The sequence below is a fragment of the Bufo bufo genome, chromosome 2, assembly GCF_905171765.1.
Source record: "Bufo bufo chromosome 2, aBufBuf1.1, whole genome shotgun sequence".
Classification (NCBI taxonomy): Eukaryota; Metazoa; Chordata; class Amphibia; order Anura; family Bufonidae; genus Bufo; species Bufo bufo.
In genome coordinates, this window is record NC_053390.1 from 526,618,617 (window position 1) to 526,645,596 (window position 26,980).

At 45.9% G+C, this 26,980-nt stretch overlaps 1 protein-coding gene across 1 annotated transcript; it reads right to left on the reverse strand.

Moving 5' to 3' along the window:
- Positions 1–333: 333 nt before the first annotated feature.
- LOC120990957 (myb-related transcription factor, partner of profilin-like) lies at positions 334–26,980 on the reverse strand. The gene is made up of 4 exons (XM_040419847.1): positions 26,572–26,980; positions 26,308–26,462; positions 25,651–25,914; positions 334–426 (listed from the first exon to the last, which is right to left on the reverse strand). Exons 1-4 carry the CDS (start codon positions 26,978–26,980, stop codon positions 334–336), a joined length of 921 nt encoding a protein of 306 aa, XP_040275781.1.

A 26,980-nucleotide genomic window follows, 5' to 3' on the forward strand; every position in this document is an offset into this window, starting at 1 on the left:
GACCCCCATATTTAACAACCCTGATTTCCCATTGGGAGTAAGAAGGCGTACGTTACTGGGTCTTCAGAGTGAGGAAAACACGCGGGTGTCTCAGCTTATTGTGAATAAAGCCATTTGCCCATTGGACTCTTTCTTGGAGAGTCACTCCCAGGGTGCCTGGTTCAGTTATTCTAGCTTGACAAACTTTATTTCTAAGTTAGGCCCCATGGAAGCACTGGCCAGGGATCTCACTCCTTTTGAATCCCTTTGTCTACAATCTTCACCACCCACACATTTAGTGTCTCTGGTCTACAGGCTGCTTCAGGAGGGAGGAGGGCCTCCTTCTTCCTTGCCTTATGTGAGAGCGTGGGAGAGGGAGTTGGGTAAATCCTTCTCCAATGAACAATGGGGGAAGGCTTTCGCTTTATCATACAAATCATCCATAAGCTGCAACTTACAAGAGAAGAATTTTAAGATCATGTCTAGGTGGTATAGGACTCCTGATCTTTTGCCCTCCTTTTACCCGTTGTCACGGCCATGGCTATGACCGTGACTCTTCAACCGCATGCGATTGTCAGCGGTTTGGTTTTGTTGTCAATCACAGGTGAGGGCAGTGGTATTTGCCTCACCTGTGGTTGCCGCTGACAACGCTTGCTTGTGGCAGCTTTCCTGCTATGCATGCGGTTGCACCTAGCAACCCCTATGTTAGGTGTGTGTGTATTGTGTTCACTGTGTTGTTTGTCTGTGTGCACTCTGTGTAGTGTGTTGTGTGCACTGACACTTTTCCTGCACTGTGGTTGCCCGTGGCAACGTTTGGCTGTCTGTACATGTGGTGGCAGTGTCCCGGCCTCTGGGCTATTCCCCAGGACACGGTTGCCACCCATGTCGTGGCCAGCGGCAACAACCACAGTGGGTTGCTACTGTTGGACACTTTCTCTTTAATGTTGTGTTTTCCCTTCCCGGGTGTTGGAAGGGTTAACTTCCTTCCCAGTGTGTGTGTGTGTCACTGGGTGTGTCCGACTGTGGGGTGTGGCTTCCTGGCCTATTTAGCCTCACTGTTAGCATGGCTCTGTGGGTTGTTTCAGCCATGCTTGCTGGAGCAGCCTCCTGTGTTACGATCTGCCAGTGAGAGCCACCCCTGTGGTCATAAAGATATTGTCCTTATGTTTATGTCTGCTGTGTGTTGATGTTGTATGTTATGTTCTGTTGGGACCTTTCTATGTGTTTGGTGCAGCTTAAGGTTCTGGATTCCTGTTTGCGCAGGGATCCAGTCAGCAAGGCTGTGACAGGTTGGTGGAACTAATAGTTCGCCTGTCATTCCCGTAAGGCTGTATGAGTTCCCCTTTTCCCAACAGCTTGGCCATTGAGACTCCTGCTCCTCCGTGCCTAGGAGGAGTAGGTCGTCTTACCCTGACTCCTAGCGCAGGGACCGGACGGAGGGTGAATTAGGGATCCGAGGTTCCTGCGCATGGGTCCTCCTACCTTTAAGGTTGGCCCATGCATTAAGGAGTTAGGGTCAGGGTAGGGACGCTGTAGGAGGTGACCTGCTCCCTATCCTGTTCTCCTGGCCGAGTAGGCCTACAGCACATGTCAGCTCACGGCTGAGGATTTCCCCCATCCTCAGCCGTGACACCCGTCCTGTCCGAGCACTTGCTGGCGTTGTGAGCAAAAGACAGGTACCATGGCCCATATATGGTGGCACTGTAGTCGGTTAACTCCCTTTTGGAAGACATTAAATGATCTATATGACCGAGTTAGTGGCACTACTACACAATGGTTGCTTTCTATACTCCCTGGTTCCATATCTACCCTGAAAAAGGGCCTATTGCGTTTTTTTGTGCAGGCCGCTCGCTTGGTCATACCTAGATTTTGGAAGACTACTAACACTCCACACTTTAGGGATTGGCTCAATACCTTTGATAAAATCCATAGAAAGGAGGAGCTCATGGCAAAGGATGAAGAGAATGTTGCTAAATACCTCAAAGTATGGTCCCCTTGGATTCTATATTAGGATTCCTGTGACCAGGGCCGTTTGAAGGAATTTGGGGGCCCCAAGCAAAATAGACATGGAGGCCCCCCCCTCCTTGCCCTCCCCACCTTACACACGCAAAGCCTACAGGAACCACAGTATAGCCATACAGTTTAAGTTCACCCACACTTTATATAAATAAAAAAGGAGGTTTACAGTGCAAATACTGCTGTTGCATTTAATGTGCATGAAATTTGAACATTTTCAACAAATGTCCTACTTACTCTCCCCCTCCCTGTTTTTTTTTTTTTTTTTACTCCCTACCCTACCTTAGATAAGTTCCTAAGTTAATTCAGTCCTCCGGCTCCTTCCCTGGACCCTGTAGCGTGGCCGAGCTCCTCGCTCTCTACCTCCAGTCCTGGCTGTCACTCAGTGCGGCCGGGAACCGCGTGGTACAGGTCAGGAGATTCAGTTTCCTGTTCCCGGCCGCGGTCGGACTGAAAGGAAGTGAGCACTCAGTGTACACTTCCTGTCAGTCCGGCCGGGAAAAGGAAACTGAATCCCCTGTTCCTGTACCGCGCGGTACCCGGCCGGACTGAGTGACAGCCAGGAGGTAGAGGAGGAGAGCTCGGCCAGGCTACAGAGCAGCAGTCAGCAAAGGAGGAACTCGGGAGGTAACCAGGAGTGCTGCAGCCGCCTGAGGCTCTCTATAGAGCACTCAGGCGCAGGGCCGGTGCAAGGATTTTTGCCGCCCTAGGCAAGATAAAAATTGACGCCCCCCCCCTTATCAGATGATCTGCCCATATCATGTTCCACCCCTTTCTCAGCTTTTAAATTAAAAGAACTGCTATGTTTCCCTTAGGGTTAATCCAGCTTCTTGTAGCCGTCTCTTTTTGCGGAACGAAATTGCGGACCCATATATTTCTGAAAAAACCCATACAATCCTGAAAAAAATAGAACATGTCCTATTCTTGTCCGCAATAGTGCCGGCAATGTGCGGTCCGCAAAGTGCGGAACACACATTGCCGCTGTCCGTGTTTTGTGGATCCGCAAAACACACACGGATGTGTGAATGGACCCTAAATGTGAGGTAAATTAGTTTCCAATGTAGTATTAATAACTAAACAATTACATAATAAACATATTGCATTGTCTACTTACCACCAGGACAATAAGATGATCTGCTCTCTGGCTGCAGTCTGGCTCTGGGGACTCCCTTGTCACTCTCCCCCCCCCCTCCCTTGTCACTCTCATTATTCCCCCCCTCCTTTGTCACTCTCATTATTCCCCCCCCTCCCTTGTCACTCTCATTATTCCCCCCCTTGTCACTCTCATTATTCCCCCCCTCCCTTGTCACTCTCATTATCCCCCCTCCCTTGTCACTCTCATTATTCCCCCCCTCCCTTGTCACTCTCATTATTCCCCCCCTCTCCCTTGTCACTCTCATTATTTCCCCCCTCTCCCTTGTCACTCTCATTATTTCCCCCTTCCCTTGTCACTCTCATTATTCCCCCCTCTCCCTTGTCACTCTCATTATTTCCCCCCTCCCTTGTCACTCTCATTATTCCCCCCCTCCCTTGTCACTCTCATTATTCCTCCCCCTCCCTTGTCACTCTCATTATTCCACCCCCCCTCCCTTGTCACTCTCATTATTCCCCCCCTCCCTTGTCACTCTCATTATTCCCCCCCTCTCCCTTGTCACTCTCATTATTTCTACCCCCCTCCCCCCTTGTCACTCTCATTATTTCCACCCCCCCTCCCCCTTGTCACTCATTATTTCCACCCCCCTCCCCCCTTGTCACTCATTACTTCCACCCCCCCTCCCCCCTGTTAGTGCAATTATGCCCCTCTCCCTTCTTTCCCTTGTCTTTGTCTTGTCATTTGTCTATTTCTGTGTTGGGTATCCCCCAGGGATGAGATCCTCTATTTATGGGTGGTTTGGTCCATTTTCTTCCTGAATGTTTTACTGATGCATCTCACCCACGCTGGTATATGCTTATACGATATATAAGTGTTGTTTGTTGCTTTTACATGATTCCCATGATACTGCACTGTACCATTTGTGCCTGTTTCTACTTAGTTATTTTACATTTTTATGTCTGTTTTCCTCCTGGGCTGAGATCCTATATACCTGGTTGGTATTGACTGCCATCTATCTGATTGCCCTTCTGATGTATCTCACCCATGATGTGTACATGATTATGTATTGTGTCAGTGTCGTTTGATGCTTTTCATGATTTCTATGATATTGCAATGTACCATCGGTGCCTAATTCTATTTTGCTCTTTAATAAAAGATATTTAACATCAAACTCCAGGCAGATGTTGTTATTGGTCAGATTCGAACCTAGGACCCCAGCACTGCAAGGCACCAGTGCCAACCAGTGAGCCACCATGCTGCCCACTCATGGCGTAGCCTTAATAAAAATAAATGATGCCATCTAAATCTATGAACGTATCTATGCTTCAAGAGGGACAACTGATTAATTCCTTAACATATGGAAGCTCAAAAACTCTCAGAAGAATCTTGTCACCCACACTTTTAAAAACATGAGGTTCTTAGCACACAATCTGATGACATTGTGTGAGCCCATCTGCCACGTCAAGGCGACCTCATTCAGATAGGTCCCTACACTAAGACTCTTTTTTTTTTTAATAACATGATTTACACTGATTTGCACTATTAATTTGAAAAGCCAAACTGATAAGCAGTATATTGGTGTTTCTCTATAACAACTGACTACTGTATATAAAATAATGTAAGAGCACACTGCAAGTGATAACACCAGTTACACTCAATATATCCTGTTTTATGTATAACGTGTTATTGTAGGGACCCACCTAAACAAGGAGGGATTAAGCACTGCAAAAGGGCTAACAAAACAGATGTGAATTTAATATATGAAATAGAATTCAACCCATGTAATGTTATAACAATATTGAGTGCAACTGGTACACCATGCAATGTTTGTATAGTCAGTTACTGCAGAGGAAAAGCTTTTTTGTTTTTGGTGCATTATGTGGCGGAGGCCAAGCTTTGATTTTTCTAAAATGTAAAATTTATAACAGAACTTTTCTCCCATTACTGTGTAACATTTTACGGATATTACGCAGGAAGTGATATCATACACTATATACACTACACTTAACCTATATACAGACACTATATAAATTACACTGATCCTATATACACACTGCATACATTTACCCTATACGTAGACTACACTTACCTTTCACATACACTATATAGACTACACTTACCCTGTGAGTGCACAGTATATTTATATATATACTAGATTACACTTACCTGATATACATACTATATAGATTACACTTACCGTAAATATACACTAGACTATTCTTACTCTATATATACATTACATAGCGTACATGTACCCTAAATATACACTATATACATTATACTTGCCTTATACATACACTATATACTGTACACATACCTTATACACACAATATTGACAACACTTACCCTATACTTACCACTATATACACGATATATACACTATATACTCTACACATACTCAATATACAGACGTATAAAAATTACACCTATATTCACACTACAGAGACTACACTATACATATACTATATACACTACATTAATCTTATATGCTGACACTATATAGATTACTTATCCTATATACACACTATATACACTACACTTACCTTTTTTAAAGACATTAAATAGATTACACTTATCCTAAAAGCACACTATATAGATTACACCTATCCTATGTAAACACTATGTAGACTACACTTACCTTACACATAAACTGTATACACTACACTTACCCTATACACACACTATATACACTATACATACACTTAATACACTACACTTACCCTATATACAGGCACTTTATAGATTAATTATCCTATATACACACGCACACACACACAATATACACTACACATACTGTATGTAACACTATAATGACTACACATGTCATATACATACACTATATACAGAAACTATATAAATTACATTTATCCTATACATACAATATATACATTACACTTACCCCACATAATAAATAAATATATATATATATACACACACACACACTACACATACCCTATATACAAATAATATATAAATTAAACAACACTTACCCTGTGCAAACACTATATACACTATACATTTACTATATACTCTACACATACCTAATATACAGACTAGTTATAAAGGTTACACTTATCATATATACAAAACATAAATACTACATTTATGCTACAGTATATACATACTACATAGACTACACTATGCAGATATACTATATACAATACACTTAACCTATACATAAACTATATACACTACATTTATCCTATATGCAGACACTATATAAATTGCTTACCCCTATATACACACTATATATACTACACTTACCTTATATACAGACATTGCATAGATTACACTTATCCTATAAACACACACTATATAGATTATACCTATGTACACACTATGTAGACTACACATTCACTATATACACTACACTTACCCTATATAACACTATATACACTATGCATACACTAAATATACTACACTTACAATATATACAGACACTATGTAGATTAATTATCATATATACACACATTATATGCACTACACTTACCGTATGCTCACATTATATTAACTACACATATCATATACATACACTATATACATTAAATTTACTGCATACACAGACACTATAAAAATTACACTTATCCTATACATACACATACACTATATAGACTACACATGCCCTGTGTATGCACAGTATATATATATATATATATATATATATATATATTACACTTACCTGATATATATACTATATAGATTACACTTACTGTAAATATACACTAGACTATTATTACTCTATATATACATTACATAGAGTACACTATATACATTATACTTTCCTTATACATACACTATATACTGTACACATACCCTATACACAGAATATTGACAGCACTTACCTTATACAAGCACTACATACACTATATATACACTATATACTCTACACATACTCAATATACAGACTAAGTATAAAGATTACACTTATGTACACACTACATAGACTACACTATACATATGCTATATACAGTACAATAATCCTGTATGCTGACGCTATATAGATTGCTTATCCTATATACACGCTATATGCACTACACTTACCTTTTTTACAGATATTAAATAGATTACACTTATCCTATAAGCACACTATATAGATTACACCTATCCTATGTACACACTATGTAGACTACACTTACCTTACACATAAACTGTATACACTACACTTACCCTATACACACACTATATACACTATACGAACACTATATATACAACACTTACCCTATATACAGGCACTTTATAGATGAATTATCCTATATACACACTATATACACTACATTTACCATATGTAAGGCTATAATGACTACACATCATATACATACACTATATACACTAAACTTACCCCATATACAGACACTATATAAATTACACATATCCTATACATACAATATATATATTGCACTTACCCCACATATAATATATATTTATATATATATATATATATATATACTACACATACCCTATATACAGATAATATTTAAATTAAACAACACTTACCCTGTACAAACACTATATACACTATACATTTACTATATACTCTACACATACCTAATATACAGACTAGTTATAAAGATTACACTTATCATATATACAAAACATAAATACTACATTTAAGCTATATACATACTACATAGACTCCACTATGCAGATATACTATATACAATACACTTATCCTATATATAAACTATACACACTATGTTTATCCTATATGCAGACACTATATAAATGGTTTATCCTATATAAACTATATATACTACACTTACCTTATATACAGACATTAAATAGATTACACTTATCCTATAAGCACACTATATAGATTATACCTATCCTATGTACACACTATGTAGAGTACACTTACCTTACACATTCACTATATACACTACACTTACCCTAAACACACACTATATACACTACATATAAACTATATAAACTACAAGTACCTTATACACACACTGTATACATTGCTTATCCTATACACACACTATATAGACTACACTTAACCTATATACATACTACATAGACTATAGTTACCCTATCCATACACTATATACTCTACCTTTACACTATATACAGACATCATATACACTACACTTATCTTATATACATACTGTGTAGATTACTTTTACCATAGGTATATACATACTATATAGACTATACTTACCCTATATACATACTATATACACTATAATTACCACATATTCACACTCTGTAGACTATACTTAACCTATATATACACACTATATAAACAATACTTTTCTTATATGCAGATTGCATAGCCTACACTTACCCTATACATCCACTATATAGACTACATTTACCCTATGCATCCACTATATAGACTACACTTACCTTATATATAGACAATACACTGCGTGCAGAATTATTAGGCAAATGAGTATTTTGACCACATCATCCTCTTTATGCATGTTGTCTTACTCCAAGCTGTATAGGCTCGAAAGCCTACTACCAATTAAGCATATTAGGTGATGTGCATCTCTGTAATGAGAAGGGGTGTGGTCTAATGACATCAACACCCTATATTAGGTGTGCATAATTATTAGGCAACTTCCTTTCCTTTGGCAAAATGGGTCAAAAGAAGGACTTGACAGGCTCAGAAAAGTCAAAAATAGTGAGATATCTTGCAGAGGGATGCAGCACTCTTAAAATTGCAAAGCTTCTGAGGCGTGATCATCGAACAATCAAGCGTTTCATTCAAAATAGTCAACAGGGTCGCAAGAAGCGTGTGGAAAAACCAAGGCGCAAAATAACTGCCCATGAACTGAGAAAAGTCAAGCGTGCAGCTGCCAAGATGCCACTTGCCACCAGTTTGGCCATATTTCAGAGCTGCAACATCACTGGAGTGCCCAAAAGCACAAGGTGTGCAATACTCAGAGACATGGCCAAGGTAAGAAAGGCTGAAAGACGACCACCACTGAACAAGACACACAAGCTGAAACGTCAAGACTGGGCCAAGAAATATCTCAAGACTGATTTTTCTAAGGTTTTATGGACTGATAAAATGAGAGTGAGTCTTGATGGGCCAGATGGATGGGCCCGTGGCTGGATTGGTAAAGGGCAGAGAGCTCCAGTCCGACTCAGACGCCAGCAAGGTGGAGGTGGAGTACTGGTTTGGGCTGGTATCATCAAAGATGAGCTTGTTGGGCCTTTTCGGGTTGAGGATGGAGTCAAGCTCAACTCTCAGTCCTACTGCCAGTTTCTGGAAGACACCTTCTTCAAGCAGTGGTACAGGAAGAAGTCTGCATCCTTCAAGAAAAACATGATTTTCATGCAGGACAATGCTCCATCACACGCGTCCAAGTACTCCACAGCGTGGCTGGCAAGAAAGGGTATAAAAGAAGAAAATCTAATGACATGGCCTCCTTGTTCACCTGATCTGAACCCCATTGAGAACCTGTGGTCCATCATCAAATGTGAGATTTACAAGGAGGGAAAACAGTACACCTCTCTGAACAGTGTCTGGGAGGCTGTGGTTGCTGCTGCACGCAATGTTGATGGTGAACAGATCAAAACACTGACAGAATCCATGGATGGCAGGCTTTTGAGTGTCCTTGCAAAGAAAGGTGGCTATATTGGTCACTGATTTGTTTTTGTTTTGTTTTTGAATGTCAGAAATGTATATTTGTGAATGTTGAGATGTTATATTGGTTTCACTGGTAAAAATAAATAATTGAAATGGGTATATATTTGTTTTTTGTTAAGTTGCTTAATAATTATGCACAGTAATAGTCACCTGCACACACAGATATCCCCCTAAAATAGCTAAAACTAAAAACAAACTAAAAACTACTTCCAAAAATATTCAGCTTTGATATTAATGAGTTTTTTGGGTTCATTGAGAACATGGTTGTTGTTCAATAATAAAATTAATCCTCAAAAATACAACTTGCCTAATAATTCTGCACTCCCTGTATAGATTACACTTACTGTATGTACACGCCGGAAAATATGGTGCGGAACAGAGGCACAGATTGGAATCCCATGAAAGCACTACAGAGTGCTTCCATGGGTTTTCTGTCCGTGCCTCTACACAGCAAAAAAGTAGTGCATGTGGACCGCAACAGAGGCAAGGCCGGCATACATGAGCCCTAAGTCACATGACAGTGACATTACTTACGACAGCTATTTTCCAATATTGAGGACATGTTGAGGACATATTGCAATAAAAACAGAGTAAACAGAGCTGTGGCAGGGACGTGGACTGTGACTCGGTGACTCGGCACTTGTGCACATCGATCTGCTGCCACTTCTCAAACAGTGCAGATCCAGAAAGTGCATGCTCCAATGATGCAAGACTACACCTGGAAGTGAAGGCACCGAACATGGTGCCTTCACTTCAGGGTGGACTGACGTGTCTCGGTGCATGTGCAGTCGGAATCTGCTCAGGAAGCAGAAGATCAGGTCCACAAGAACTGAGTCACAGCAGCGGCACGAAAATCCTGGGCTAGGCAAGATGTCAGGCCCTGTCAATCAGGAGAGGAGATGGACATTTCAAAAGCGGAGCTCCAAGGCTTCTGGCCATTCCCTTCTGCTCGAAAGAGCCAACTTGCATAATAATAAAAAAAACTGATATTTAAGGAATGCTGCTATATACAAAGATACTAAGGTATCATTTTAATGGCATGATCAACCCTACCAGGCAACATGCCTGGTTTAATAGGGTTGATCATGCTGACAGACGCTCTTTAAGAATATACTATACACTGAGAATATATGTAATGCCTGTTGATGTTTTCTCCTGTGGTTCGTGAGAAGGTTCTCTGTGAACACTGCGGAGACTGAAGATTGTGTCTGAATTAAAAAGAAAACATGACATAAATATTCCAGTAGTTGTTGGACTCTTTAACACCTACTGTCTATCAGGATGGACCCCGTGTCTCAATCTTGTATCAAACAACGAGTGACCCCGATGTCCATTGTAACTTGTCACACCTCTCCTTTCATTTGCTAAGTGAACTGGACAACTGCAACTTCTGATACTCACAAATTTCCAACATTCTGTCATTTTCTGTGATTTTGTTGATGTCGTCACATAAAAAATGTACATGTAGTCTCAGCCCAATGGAGATTCTTAAAGGGTCGCAAAAAGAAGTATAAAAAGTATTCACAAATCGTGCCCCGAGACCCTAATTAGCATATTCATTAAGATATCTCTGCAACAGCAATTTGGGCAATAAAAGTATCAAGCATATTTATATTTTTTATTCACATAGCCGTATCAGGGCTTGTCTTTTGCAGTACAAGATGTACTTTCTAATGGCGCCATTTATAGTTGCATACAATGTGAATGGGAAGCGGAAACAAATTTCAAATGGGGTGGAATTATAAAAAAAGAAACAATTCTGCAACATTTATATTAGTTTTTTTTAACACCATTTCCTATGCATTAAAACTGACCAATTATTTTTATTCTTGGTCATTACAATTACATTAGTCCCAGGTACCTTACCCTACACCTGTGTACAGGCACCCTAAGGCTTGGAGGGGAGAGTGCAAATTAACTCATACCAGCCCAACCAACTATCTGAATTAAAAATTACCCTTTTTGGGAGGGTTTTTCCGATATTTATATGACTGTGCCTGTAGTAATAGAGCAAGATTTGCATTTAAGGGTTCAATCCAAAAAAGCTGGTTTCACAAGCTAAAGCCTCATACACACGACCGTGCCATTTTTTGCGGTCCTCAAACCGCAGATCCGCAAAAAACGGAAGCCGCCCGTGTTGCCTTCTGCATTTTGCGGAATGGAACGGGCGCCGGCAATATAAATGCCTATAACAACGGTCGTGTGCATGAGGACTAAAGCCGCAATGCACATGAAGAACCTCACTTACAGGCAACTACATGAGATGAGTTTAAAGACGCCAAGAATTTTCACATTTTAAGGCTTCATTCACACAGTCAGTGTTTGGTCAGTGATTTCCATCAGTGATTGTGAGCCAAAACCAGGAGTGCATCCTACACAGACATAAGGTAGAAGGGAAAGATCTGCACCTGTTCTGTGTTTTGGACCCGCACTTGGTTTTGGCTCAAAATCACTAATGGAAATCACTGACCAAACACTGACTGTGCCAATAAGGCCCTAATGCAATCATCTGCAGTGTCTGCCATTCTTTATACTTCAACTTTTTTTTAGGTAACTTCACCACAAGTGTTGTAGACCTGACCAAAAGTCCTATTTTCCCTAGACACATAATAAACTGTTCAAATTTAGGGAAAACGCTAAACATCTTTTCCTGTTTTATTGTATTTATACGGAGATATCCTGCACCTGAATATAACAGTTAGATATATCTCAGTATCTTACCCCAGAAATCCCACCGTGAGCAGTGGGCGTAAAAGCAGCTCCTCCGGGTGTCTCCGAAATTCATCACTAACGATAAAATCAGTTTCATCTCCCAAGGAGCCAACTGATGATTTTTAGATTCAAGCCGACCAACAGCTGTTTCTGTCTGTTTACTGCAGTTGCCATGGTGATGTCAACATCACAGTTAAAGGGGACATTACCTTCCTGATCACTTTTTCTTTTCAAATACTAATCTTTATGAATTCCTGCACTTATGTCAAGTGTGAATGAAATCCAAATAATCTTTACATTTTATGCCATGGAGAGGAAGAAATTAAAGGGGGTTTGTCAGCTATTTGTGCTGCCTTATCTCAGGGCAGTATATAAAGGTGACAGAAATCCTGATTTTTTTAAAAGTAGTGGCAAAATCTCCAACGGGATCTTAGTGCTGGAGTAAAACAAGATACGGGTACCGCGCTATATCTAAAGCAATGTATGAAAGTAATTGTTACTTAGAACCAAAAAAGCAAAAAGCCGAGTTCATGTTCTGCTACAAAAGTGGCTGTCACAAGTCCATATTACGCCTGTATAGAGACAGTTCTCACAAGTCTATATTCCACACGTGAATTTTCAGCAACACTTTGCTTTGCTTTGCATATACAAAGGCAGCTGTCTCACGTCTATATTCCACATACGATGGACCTGTTATCCGCCTCCAACATGTAGTCAGATCTCGCTTTAAGGCACCAACCGTTCGCTCCAAACCGGTCAGGATTACCTTAGTGCTGGAGTGCCTGTTAGGCCAGGTTCACATCACCGTTTAGCTTTCCGTTCTTCTGTATTTTAAGCATCCGTTATGCTCAGTTATGCACGTGTTGCATCCTTTTTAGCCATTTCCGTCTTTTAGAGGGAAAAAATTCCAGGTTTTTTTTGCAGTCTAAAATAACGGATCGTAGACAGAAATGGCTAGAACGAAGACAACATGTGCATAACAGATGCTTAAAATACATGTGAACTCAGCCTTAAGCCTCATGCACACGGCAGTTGTGCGGTCATTCCTTGCATTGGGGACTGCAATTTGCGGTCCCTAATGCACGGGCAATGTCCGTGCGGCGGCCATGACGAATCGAGACCTATTCAACTTCAATTCCTTTGCTGTCTGGATTCATTTTTCCATCACATTATACACTGCTTTTTTCCATGGTTACGACCACCCTGTAAACCATCAGTGGTGGCCCTGCTTGCACACTATAGGAGAAAGCACCAGCCTATGTGAGTTTCCACAGTCCTGGTCACCAGAGAGGATTACAGGGTGGTCATAACCATGGTAACGAGCAGTGTATATGTAACGCCCCAGAGTGGCATTACCACTTCTTCACGCCGTTACTATCTCTAATGTGCTAATATCATGTCATCTTGTGTATTTATTTCAGGTCCACTACACTGTGCATTTCTAATGTTTGCAACTGTTGTGTTTAAATGCAATTTGACTGGTTTACCAGCAGGTGGCAGCAAATACGGCAGAGCTATAGTTAGGTAGAATGGAGCTTTCCATTCCATTCTAAACCCTCTCGTGGGGCCAGTCCCACCTTCTGCAGGAAGGGTGGGGATTAGTGAGAGTCAGTTCCAGCTTACCCCCTGCCAAGGAAGGGTGTGCTGGGTACGTCTCTCCTGAACATGCCCAAGCCAAGCCATCCAGAGCACCCTCAGCTCTGCTGGACATGGAGGCCAAAGCTTGAAGCCTCAGGAGCCAGGAGGAGTATTTCCTTGCCAAACATAGAGTCAGACTACTAAGTGTTGTGCAGCATAAAGAAGAAGCAAAGTTATACAGCCAGCCTGATAGTACAGCAGAGCCAGAGAGCAACAAATGTAGCAGTGAAGAGTTTGCCTGCCAGAGTCTTAATGCTAAAGCCTGCTGGGACCAAGGCAAAGTTAGAACTGCATCTCAAGATCTGGACTCAAGTTATTATTTTATCCCTCAACTATTCCCCCTATTTGTTTGCTTCGGAGCCAACGCCTTTGGTCCAGCCATATCCAGGTAGGAGCACCGTGACACTCACACCTCATATAAAGGGACATTTTAGGCCACCCTATACCACTCGGCCGTTCCTACACCTGGGACGCGACATAGAGAGCCCAGTGGTGCATATATTGTGATACTCACCTCATCCACTTGCACACAAAAATTTGATTAAAGAGGATCTGTCGCGCTGGGAGCGTGCGATGACGTCATCACGCTGAGCGCCGGTCCTTCGGCAGGTCCTTTTCATTCAATAGAGGAGCAAGAGGATGAGGTGAGTATATATATATTTTTTTCTTTTTTTTGCTGAAATGAAACATTACAGCAGGGAGCCACTATGGGGCATTATTACTGCAGGGGTCACTATGGCAAACATTATGGGCCACCATGGGGAACATTAGTACTGCTAATGGCCACTATGGGAGACATTATTACTGCCGGGGGGCACTATGGGGGATATTATTACTGCTGGGGGCCACTATGGGGGACATTATTACTGCTGGGGGGTATTATGTACACTGAGGGCACTGCAGGGGTTGGGATCTTTGTTTAAAAAAAAAAGCCATTTTTAACATCCGTGAATAACAGATGCAAAACGGGCATTAAAAACGGACAGACAGACAAAAAATGGATGCACAAATGGTTGGAAAATGGCCACGAAAAACTGACAGTGTGCCTTAAGCCTCATTTACACATCCGTGCTTAAATCTGTGAAAAGGAGGCCATGATGCCTCCACGTGTGGTCCGTGTGTGCATATTTTGCTGTCCATGTGTCATCCGTGTTTCACTGACACTGCACAGCTGAAAAATAATTTTCAAAGCATCTCTTCCTAATGATCCCTGAAACACTGATGGATCCGTGTTGCATTCGTGGTTTTCACGGATACATAGACTATAATGGGCATGATGGATCCGTGAACACGGACAAAGTAGAGCATTTATCCGTGCTGAAAACACAGACCCACGGACCGTCCTAAAACTCTGATCTGTGAATACACACATTAAAATGAATGAGGACGTGAGCTGTCCGTGGAGAACATGTACAGCGCACATACCTGGAACACTGAGGTGTGAATGAGGCTTTATAGAGCTTAGAGCGTTTAGGATTGTACTGTAACAGAATTCAGACATGTCGGTTCAGCATGTTAGGGATCAGCTCCCGGAAAAGATTGCACTGAAAGGCTTAATGGCCTTGTGTAATTTCCACTAATTAGTAGCTACAGTAGATGCATTTCTCCAGTGTGGAAATGGGGCCGTTTTTTCCTTTGTAACTAAAATTTATTTCACACCTCCACTAGGTGGCAGCAATGTACTGGTTACCTTTTCATATGACAGAAAACACAACACAGGTGTGAATACAGCCTTACCATAACTTGTTAACCCCTTCTCACCCTGTGACATTTTATTACATCATGGGAACTATGTAGTTCCAGCCAATTGACATAATAGCAGAAGTTGTTCCTGTGTGGTCGCTGTGGGAGGCCAGTTTTGACTGAAAACTAGGCTCCAGGCCTGGCTGTTTAATGCCTTGGATGCTGCAAACAATAGCACCCATAGCATCTAAGGAGTTTAAGAGACGAAAGGGGCTTCCTATGTCAGCACGTTGCAACAAAATTGTGTGGTGCCACTGGGTTGCTATAGGAGTGTATATTTGTATTTCCCGGCCTGACCACAGGGTCATCTTAAAGGGGTTGTCTCACTTCAGCAAATAGCATTTATTATGTAGAGGAAGTTAGTACAAACCACTTACTAATTTATTGTCATTATCCATATTGCTTCGTTTGGCTGGACTCATTTTTCCACATTTCACATTATACACTGCTCTTTTCCATGGTTATGACCACCCTGAAATCCATCAGTGGTGGCCGTGCTTGCACACTATAGGAAAAAGTGCTGACCTACATATTTGGTGCTTGGTACCGTAAGACCTAACATAGGCTAGTGCTTTTTCCTATAGTGTGCGAGCATGACCACCACCACTGATGGATTGTAGGGTGGTCGTAACCATGGAAACTAGCAGTGTATAATGTAATGGAAAAATGAATCTAGCCAGCAAAGGAGGCAATATGGTGGATCACACTACATTAGTAAGTGCCTTGTATTTACTTTCTCTACATAAGAAATGCCACTTGCTGAAGTGAGACAACCCCTTTAAGCCTAATTCACGTGTCAGCATACCTCTCAACTTTTTGAACTTGATCTGGCTGGTTAGGCGATAGGGCTGATCTGACTGGCTAGGCGGGCGTAACCTTCCTCCCTCTACAGATGGTGAAGCTCCAGGTCTCCAGACACATCAAGCATGGCTCTGCAAATGGCCGTTTGTCCTTCTGTTATGGGACCTTCATCTGTGGGTTCTTTATGTCATAGACCTATGCATCTATGACATCAGCAGCACAGTTGCCATAGTTACTACAGGGGCTTATTATTGATACCTACCTCATGCACTTTAACTGTGAAGTCAGCCACAGTGGTCCCAAGTATTAACCCGTTCTTGACTGACTGGAGACTCTACAATATACTTGTCACTAGAAAGGCCCCTAATCACTATGGCATTTAAAAGCTGCCCTAACAATAGTAAGTTAGGGAGCGTAATGACAGATTTGAGGTGTAATATGCACACCCATGCCCTCAAGTCCATTTGCTACATCTGAATTTACACAGATTCCAGTGGACTTTTCTTTTGGTGCCAATAAGTAGCGATCTACCAAACTATCACATTAACAAGATTTTAGTATAACCAGTTTCTTATACATTGTCTTTGAAATGACCAATACCTCATCTAAAAAAAATCAGCATGGAAGCTTCCACAAAGAGTACACATTCAAAACGAATAGGAATCAGGATTGGTACAGAGAAGAATTAAGGGGGTCATTTATCAAACTGGTGTAAAGTAGAACTGGCTTAGTTGCCCATAGCAACCAATCAGATTCCTCATTTCATTTTCCAAAGGAGCTGTCCAAAATAAAAGATAGAATCTGATTGGTTTAATTTATGCTACAGATTTCCAATGTATATTTCACTGTTTGCAATGCGTAGGGTTAGATCTTTGGTAAATCCGCACCGAAATCCACTGTGGAATGTGAGCAAAATCTGCAGGAAAATTTCCAAAATTTCCAAGAAAGAGACCCTGTCACACACAGCCAGGAAAGGGGGAAGTGGCCGATGTCGGGCTGCTCTTTTTTCGGATGTGACATTTTTGATTTGGATATGCCGTTAATGGGCAGATATTTTACCCCGCAGGTTTTGTCTATCAATCTGAAACAGTTGGTTTCCAACCACATGTGTAAGGCCGATTCATTGGCCTGTATTTGTGGGAGGGGCTTGGCTGCCTACTTCAGCGGCCGGCGCCCTCCCACAGTTGTACGATGTGCAGAGTTTCGCAGGAAGCGTGCGCTCGTACCTGGCATTCCGAGTCAAGCAGGCTGGGTAAGTGGACGTCCGGTCGGCGGTCGGCCCTTAGGTAAGCAGGGGCCCCCATGCTCCGAACCACTTCACGGCACAAATCGATACAGCGGGGGGCGGCACCTCGACGGAGGGAAGGTTCCCTCCTGCCCCGTCCACGGCAGCAGTGCACGCTCTGTCTCCGGCGGAGGGGGCGGAGCCCGACGGAGACAGCGCTCCCCTCCTCCGCCGCTCGGGTTACTAGCACGGCGGTTGCTTACCGGCGGGGGGCGGGGCCCATGGTCGAGAAAGGTACCCCCCCGCCCACCTCCTCCGATGCCTAGCCAGTGTTGCGCCGCTCCCTCATGTGGTGGGCGGGCTCAACCAGCGGTGGTTCGGCCCCCCAAGCGGAGGGGAGGCACCCCTGCACCGAGCGCCCTGCCGGGGAGCGGGGCAGCACCACGTGGCTCCTCCTTGTCCGACAAAGGGGTGGGGCCGAGCCACATAAGGCCTCCCCCCTGTCCCAATTCAATGCCAGGGGGCTGCGCCGTTTCCCCACGCGGTGGATGTGCCCAGCCGGCGGTGGGTCGGCCCCTCAAATGAAGGGGGGCACCCCCGTACTGGGCGCACTGCCAGGGAGCGGTGAGGCCCCCCACGCGGCACGTCCTTAAATTGGTGAGGGGTGGAGGCTGCGTCACATAAGGCCTCCCCCCTGTCCCAATTCTATGCCAGGGGGCTGCGCCGTTTCCCCACGCGGTGGATGTGCCCAGCCGGCGGTGGGTCGGCCCCTCAAACGAAGGGGGGCACCCCCGCACTGGGCGCACTACCAGGGAGCGGTGAGGCCCCCCACGCGGCAATTTCCATTTATCGGCGAGGTGGGGCCCTCATTGTCTGGGGGCCCCCCTGTGCCGGTTTCATGCCAGAGAGCTGCGCTGCTCCCCACGCGGTAGAAGTGCTCAGCCGGCGGGCGGGTCGGCCCCTTGGGAGGAGGGGGCTCCCCCCGCACTGGGCACTCTATCAGGGAGCCGCGTTAGCTCTCCACGTGGCACCCAAACCGTGTTGGTGTGGGGCGCGAGCCGTTGCCCAAAGGACACCCCCCACCCTGGTCCACGGTGCCAGGGAGCTCCGCGCTCCCCACGCGGTTGCCGTGGAGCGTGGTGGGGGATGCAATGGCCCCGCTCCTCGCCTACACTAAAGTCTGGCACGGGCCGCCGTGCCGCTTAGATAGGTAGGGGTCCGTCACGAACGCCAGGTACAGCCGGGGGGTGGGACAACATCAGTCAACAGCCACTCCCATCCATCAGTCAACCCTTAGCTCACAGCTCACGTTCTATCAGTTTTAGTCTTACGCATTGACTGTTTATTTTTTTTTGTTGTTTTGTTGTTTGTTTTTCCCAGGTCCGAAAGAGATTAAAAACAGAGAAATTGGTCTTGATCTCATTTTGATTTTGGCTTGTCGACAAGGTAGTGGGGGTACACGTTGGGGGACGGGGAGGTGCTGGCCATTAGCAGGGTTGTGTCTCATGCACTATTTTACATCCAGGTTGTTCTATTTTCATAAACTTCCGCGGGGGTCAGTGTATAAAGTTCTGAGTTGGTAAGTACATCATGTCTCCTTGCGTGCACTTTTGGGTGGCGGTTCCTGGCCACTCCTTCACGGCTCTTCTGGTGTTAGTGTGCGTTACTACACAGGGACAGTACACCCTTTTCTTACGTTACTAAACAGTTTCACGGATACTGGTGGTCATCCAGTTTAGCCGGTCACTTTACGTTACTGTTTTCACAGCTGTGATGTCACACGCATCAGATATCGTCGAGGCGTCAGTGGACGAGAACGTAGCTGGAATGTCCGTTGGGGGCAGTATACCGTCCCTGCGTGCATGAACCATCCCCAGGCTTATGGCGGAGCTGACGAAGCGGGGCGTCCCTTTCCCGGCATCTGCCAGAAAGGCGGAACTATATCGGCTATGGAAAGACTCCTTGGTGCCCAGTAGTAATGATCCCCCCGCGACCACGATGCAAACGTCGCTTGCTCAGTTGCACGTTATGTTGAACAGTCTGACATCTGCTGTCACTTCCATGCAGGCGAGATTGGAGTCAGTCGAGGCTCACAGCTCAGTCTTCCCAGTTTCCTCCCCCGAGGTTCCGGTTGCTACCACCTCTGCTGTAAGGGAGATCTGTACTGTCCAGGCCATCCCCAACGTGACTCCATCTCATTTTGTCCCGATCAGCATCAGGAAAGACATCCTAGAGGGTAGGGATGTCAATCTCGCTTCACTACTGATAGCCTCCAGGGACCTGTCTGACAACAAGGTCATAGCTTGCGGGGAAGTCTCGGTGGTGCTGAGAAGCCGCGACCACAGGCTCAACCGCAAGTTAACCATCCCGGAGTTCGTCATGGCATTTAGCCTTTTCAGGGATGTCATATGTACTGCCAGGCCGGACAGGAGGGAGGAACTTGACCTGTACCTATTCCGGGTCACAGAATTGGGTCATAGGTATGGAGGGAACGCGTTCTACGATTATCACTGTTCTTTTTCAGCCAAAGCGGCAGCTGCTCTCTCTCAATTCCAACATGTCACAGATTGGTCCATCCTAGACACAGAGCTATTCTGCAGACACTTTGCAGGCCTGAAAGCTCCCTCCTGTTCTGCCTGTCAGTCTATCTTCCACTCTGTAGAGTGGTGCCATAAGTCAGCTGTCAACACTTCGTCATACCCCTCCAGCTCGTCAGCTGGGCCACTCGACGTTTTCAGAACCCCCAGTTCGGTGGATAAGCTAGGCCGACCCATTGTTCAGCTAGGAAGGGCCCAGATATGTAACAATTATAATTACGCGTCTTGTAATTTCGGGCAATGCCATCTGTTACATATCTGCACCAACTGTTTCAGGGCCCATCCCCGAGTAGCATGCTCATTAAAATCGATGAAGAATTACATGAGTGTGGTCAATACTAGTTGTTTACAGGAGTACTTGCGTGGTCACCACAATCCAGGGTTTGTACAGTTCCTGGTGTCAGGGTTTCACGAGGGCTTCCATACGGGGTTAATCACGACTCCAGAGTGCACATACGAGTGCAGGAACCTTCAGTCAGCCGAAAGGAATCCCGGTTCTGTAGACATACTGGTGGAAAGGCCTGTATTATTTCTCCACCAAACTCACCTTCGGTTCTAAGAGCAGCCCGTGGCTCTTCGATCAGTTGGCTCAGGCCCTCCACTGGGTTTTGGTACACAAGATTCACTGTGAATTTGTCATCCACTACTTAGATGACTTCCTACTGATTGAGAGGCCAGGGGCAATCCCCCTAGGGCTGGGGAAGTTGCTGAGGTATTTTTCCCAGTTAGGTGTCCCGGTCTCCCCCAAGAAAGTAGAGGGCCCGTCCACAGTGATCACCTTTCTGGGCATCGAGTTAGACTCCCAGCACATGTTAGCTAGGTTGCCTGCGGATAAACTAATTAGAATTAGAGAAGTCATCCATAGGTTTGCAGTCACAACCGTGGTCACTAAGACTGATTTACAGTCACTACTGGGCATGTTAAATTTCGCCATGCGCATCATTCCGCAGGGCAGAACGTTCATATCCCGCCTGCTGGCGCTCTTGGGCACTGCCCCGGAGCAGGACAGCCCAGTGTGTCTGGACAGTCAGGCCTTAGCGGATTTCCACATGTGGGATCATTTTCTGGGCCGGTGGAATGGGGTGTCCCTATTCGTACCTGAGTTGTCGTGTCGGTCTCCTATAGTCTTCTCAGATGCGGCCGCAAGCTCAGGGTTTGCCACCATTTTTGGCACCCACTGGGTTGCAGACGAATGGCCTGCCGAGGTGGTACAGATCCCAGGGTTCCTCCAAACCTCGGTGCTGTTCGAGCTGTACCCCATTGTGGTAGCCGCCCACATATGGGGCAATCTTTGGGCGAATCAGTCTGTTCTGTTTGTGACTGACAATACAGCTGTGGTAGATATTGTAAACAGTGGGTTGTCAAAATCGAGCCACATCATGCGTTTCCTTAGACGGTTAGTACAACTCTCTCTACGTTACCATTTCCATGTTTATAGTGCGCATGTGCCAAGTGCGCAAAACTTGGCTGCTGACGCCTTGTCGAGGGCTAATTTCTCCCTTTTCTTACAGGTCATGCCAGAGGCAGATACAGCAGGCGCTACCGTCCCTCCTCACGAGTCCTTAATGCTAGCGTAACCAACCACCTTGAGACGGGTGGAAGGCGGGTGGAATGCGGGTGGAAGGCGTTTTGCAGGTTTCAGGGGGAATGTCCTCAGGGGGAATTTAGTTTTGCAGAGTACATCCTGGCGTTCATTGGCTACTGCCACTCAGTACATAAGCTCTCCCACAATACGATGAGGTCATATCTGGCGGGAGTGCAACATTTCCTCTCCGTTAGCCATCCCGAACGAGCGTCAGTGTTCTCCATACATGCTGTCAAAGCCGCACTTAAGGGTTTGAGCAAATGTGGACCTCAAGGCCAAGTGCGTAGACAAGCGGTCACCGGACCCCTTTTCCGTATATTATCCGACGTCCTGGACAGTAATCCTTTGGGGTTTTGCCCAGCTTGGTACTCAAATCCGCCATCTATTTAGCCTTTTACGGCTTCCTAAGACCTGGGGAGTTCACTTGTTCTCCTGGCAGTAGCAGGTTCCTCACGGTCGGCCAGCTGGTCCAAAACACCGAAGGGTATATACTACTGCTAAAGACGTCCAAGACCTCACAGGTGGGCCCCCCAGTCCCGGTGTCCTTTTTTCCCACATCTCACCAATGGTGCCCCGTCACGGTGCTCCATCAACTACGGTCAGCCTTGTCAGGGTCTGGGCCAAACAGTCCACTGTTGCCCTTCGGGGTGGTTCCACTCACCACCCACCAGTTTGTATCCCATGTACGGTCCCTCGTGGCCAGCTTGGGCGGCGACCCTGCCACAATTTCAGGACATTCGTTCCGCATAGGTGCCGCGTCCGCGGCATCAAAAAATCAAGTGCCTGCGCATGTCATTCAGAAATTAGGGCGTTGGCACTCGTCGTGTTTCAGCCGTTACATACCTCGCCCCGAAACTGAGATGTCAGCAGCCTTTCAGAATTTGGTTTTGTAATGACGTTGTAATAAAATACTTCTGCCAATCAGTATGTCTTTTTGCCCTCTTTCAGGCGTCCCTCCACGACGCGGTTGCGGCACAACTCTAACCGCTTAGGGGTAGGGGGTCCCAGGTAGGGCTAGGTACGTACTTGGTTGCCACGACCACAAGTGTAAGGCCGATTCATTGGCCTGTATTTGTGGGAGGGGCTTGGCTGCCTACTTCAGTGGCCGGCGCCCTCCCACAGTTGTACGACGTGCAGAGTTCTCCCTCCCACCCACCCTTTTCACCTGTTACTCTCAAAGGGGATGCCCTCTTTCAGGCGTCCCTCCACGACGCGGTTGCGGCACAACTCTAACCGCTTAGGGGTAGGGTGTCCCAGGTAGGGCTAGGTACGTACTTGGTTGCCACGACCACAAATTTACTATGCTTTTCTGTGCTTCTATAGGAACCCGACTTTATGGATTAAACACACAGCAGCCATAGCATTACCAAAATTTATGATGCAGCGACCAAGCAGGTTGAATCACCAACCACACAGAGACGTTTACAACAGTCTTCCTATCTGCGTGGCATGCCGGTGGACGCCAGGCTGATAGTTTAAGAGGACCTTTCACCTGTATAAACAATGGCCCAGATTCAAGAAGCACTTGCGCGGGAACAAGTGTGATTTGCGCCGCGCAAGTACTGATTTGCTCCTATGCAAATTTGCGGCTGATTCTGTAAACCAGTTAAGCCTGAAATGTGGCCATTTTCCCGCGCACGCAGACTAGCTGTTCCTGCGCAATTTTCGTGCAATTTTGCGCGGGGTGTAAGTTGCGCCTTCATGGAATTCCCTCAGCGAATATGCAAATTAGGTACTGCCGATGATTCAGAAACATGCGCGTGTGATGCGCATCTTGCGCTGGAAGCGTGCAAGCTTTTTTCCCTGGGCAAACTTGCTCCTGTTAAAAGCAGGGGCAAGTTAGCAAAAGATGGCCAAATGTCATCTGAAGGAGCGCGCAACTTCAGCAGCACCTAGACAGACGATCTGAACAAGCAGAGCACCCACATTTTCGGGACCTCACATCTGTGCACCAACATGCCAGGGGCAGCTATGGTTCTTGATATTCTATTGACTGAGCCGACTCGTAGGAGGGCACGGGAGAGGATTTACAGAGGGCGCTACAACCTTTTTCAGATGACTGATACTGAGGTGTATCGCATGTTTCGCTTTAGCCCTGAAGTCATCCTTGAGTTGGTAACAATCCTGCAGGATGACATCAGCAGCCCGACCCATCGGGGACAGGCAGTGCAGCCACTGGTGAAGGTAGTGGCAACCCTTCATTTTTTGGCAACTGGCTCATTTCAGCGCACAGGTGGAGTGGTGGCGGGGATGTCCCAATCCAGCATGAGCAGGTGTGTGCACCAAGTGATCCCTGCAATACTCAGACGAATGGGCACACAATTTATCAAACCAACCACGGCTGACGTGCGGCAGAAGGCAATCAGTGATTTTTATTTATTAGCCAGATTTCCACGCACTGTGGGTGCAATAGATTGTACCCATGTGGCACTACGCCCCCCCCCCCCCCCCCCCCCCGGCACCTCGAGCATATCTACTGCAACAGGAAACATTGGCATTCGATAAATGTGCAGATGATTGTGGATGCACATGGCCTCATATGGCATGTCCGTGCCAAACACCCAGGGTCAAGCCATGACAGTTTTATTTACCGACACAGCCCCATCCCAACCGAGTTTGACCAGAACATGTATGGAGACAGCTGGCTGATTGGTGAGTGACATGGGTGTCAGGTATGACTGCCCCCCCCCCATGATGCACACATCACAAGGGGCACATGCACGACTAACATCCTCCTGTCTTTTCCCTTCCAGGTGACTCTGCCTATGCCCTGGGACCTCACATGATGACCCCATTTCGTAACCCTCAAACACCAGGAGAGGAAAGATATAACGAAGCCCATGCACGTACCCGTGCGGTGGTGGAGCGCACATTTGGCATCCTTAAATCTCGATTCAGATGTCTGGATAAATCAGGGGGGACCCTATTGTATTCACCCAACTTTGTATGCCAAATCGTAGGGGCATGTAGTATTCTCCACAATTTAGCTCAAAGAAGGGGCATGCACATTGAGCTACGCAATGACCTTACCCCCGAACCATGCAACCCCCCCCCCCCAAGAAACACTACCGGATCTTCTGAGGGAAGAGCAATCCGGAATGGTCTTGTGGAACGTCTCTTTGCACATTAAACACACCCTGATCTTGTCACAAGTATAATGCATGTATGTACACCACTGTAGTCCCTAGCACACACCCGACACATGCACCCCCAATTGGATTAGACCCAACAATACCCCATGGTATTAGGGAGCAGCAACGCCGCGTCAAGGCTCCAATTATGTTGCTGTCCATTCATACACCTTTCACATGGCAGAGGGTGACACCCCTTTTCCAGCAGGAGTGCCACCCCCCCCCCCATTCACACACCAGTCACACTGTAGTATACACTCCTCACCGTGTGTAGGGACTACAAATAAATATAAAAACTCATATCCTGAGCATATAAAAAAAAAAAAATCTCATACCCTGAGCATATAGAAAAATAATAAAAAAATCATATTGTGTTGAGCAAAAAAATGTAGACATAAAATTTTTTTTTTGTTTTTTTCTTTGGCCCAAGGGTGCCCCGGCTCTGGCTCCTCAATCTCCGTGGTGCGGAGGAGGCATGGGGTGGGGATGGAGGGGTGGGGGGAGGAGGGGGGGGAGGAGCATCAACCCCTACTTCCACACTCCTTGCAGGTGGTGGCTGCATGCCCTCCATGGCGTTGGCCAGGCGGGCAAGGATGGTGTTGGTCTGGGCCAACATCCGCATTTGGCGGGTGGTGGTATCCCGCTGATGCCGGCGGGTAACTCTCGCCTCCTCCTGCACTGCAGCGGTGTTGGCCTGCACCGCAGCTGTCATCCTGCTTAACAAAGCTGGTGTGGTCTCCAGAGCCACCAAGCAGGTGACTATGGCCTTAGAGTTGCCACTAATTTCCCCCAGGCTCTGTGCCACATGTTTGTCCCGGTCCTCATGCAGGGTGAGGGCATGCTGCATAGAGGTGGAGGTGGATGCCATGCTGTCCGCCAGACGACGCACCTCTCCCACCATGGCCCCTATATGGCGGGTCTGCAGGGCCTGCTCCTCCAGCAGACCGTCACGGAGGCTGGAGGATATATGCCTCGTTTTGGACAGAGCCTTCCTGGGAGGAGAGGCTCGGCCACGGACAGAGGGAGAAGGGGAGGGGTCCACAAGGGAGGGGCTTGCCCTGGAGGGGCTTGCCCTGGAGGGGGATGACGTGCTGGGCGGGGGGGTGGTGGGTTGCACAGGGATGGTGGTATCCTCCTGGAGGGAGCCAGAGTCCTCCTGGATGAGGAAAAAGGAATCCTCCTCCAATACCACTTGCTCCTCCATACTTGGCCCCGGTATGATCTCCTCCTGGACCAGCATAGCCAGAATGTCCATGGGGCCTGACTGGACCCCTGGCTCTGGTCTGGATGGGCTGGGTCGAGCCGCAGCCGAAGACGGCCCAGCTTCTTCTTCCTCATCACCACCTGTGGATGACACCAAAACGACATATTTTGCTGGTGCAACACACTTCTCATATGTTCACTTGTACCCCCTCCCATGATGCACAGCAGATATGAAAGAAAAATAACTTACCAGTCCCCAAGTTCCCAACAGTGGAGTCGTACCCTTCAAGTCCCTCCACCTGCTCCTGCACGAACGTTTGTGCAATAAGCTGCTCCTCCTGATTGAGCCGGATCATACATCGCGGACCACCTCCCGTGCCACCGGTATGCTTTCTGATAAGAGCCAGTTTTTCACGGACCCTGCGCCTCATATCATTTAATTTCTTCTGGATGTCATCCCAGGTACGCACTTCATTACCCAGGGCATTGATGTCCAGGGCAATGGCTTCATATATAGCCCTCCTTTGGGCAATGGTGGTATTTGCCCGCTGGGCACCATATAGGACTTCCTTATGCTGCTGGAGTGCAGCAATCAGGATGTCCATCTCTGCAGCCACAAAGTTGGGCTTCCTTTTTTTGGTCCCTTTGGGAGGTGCCAT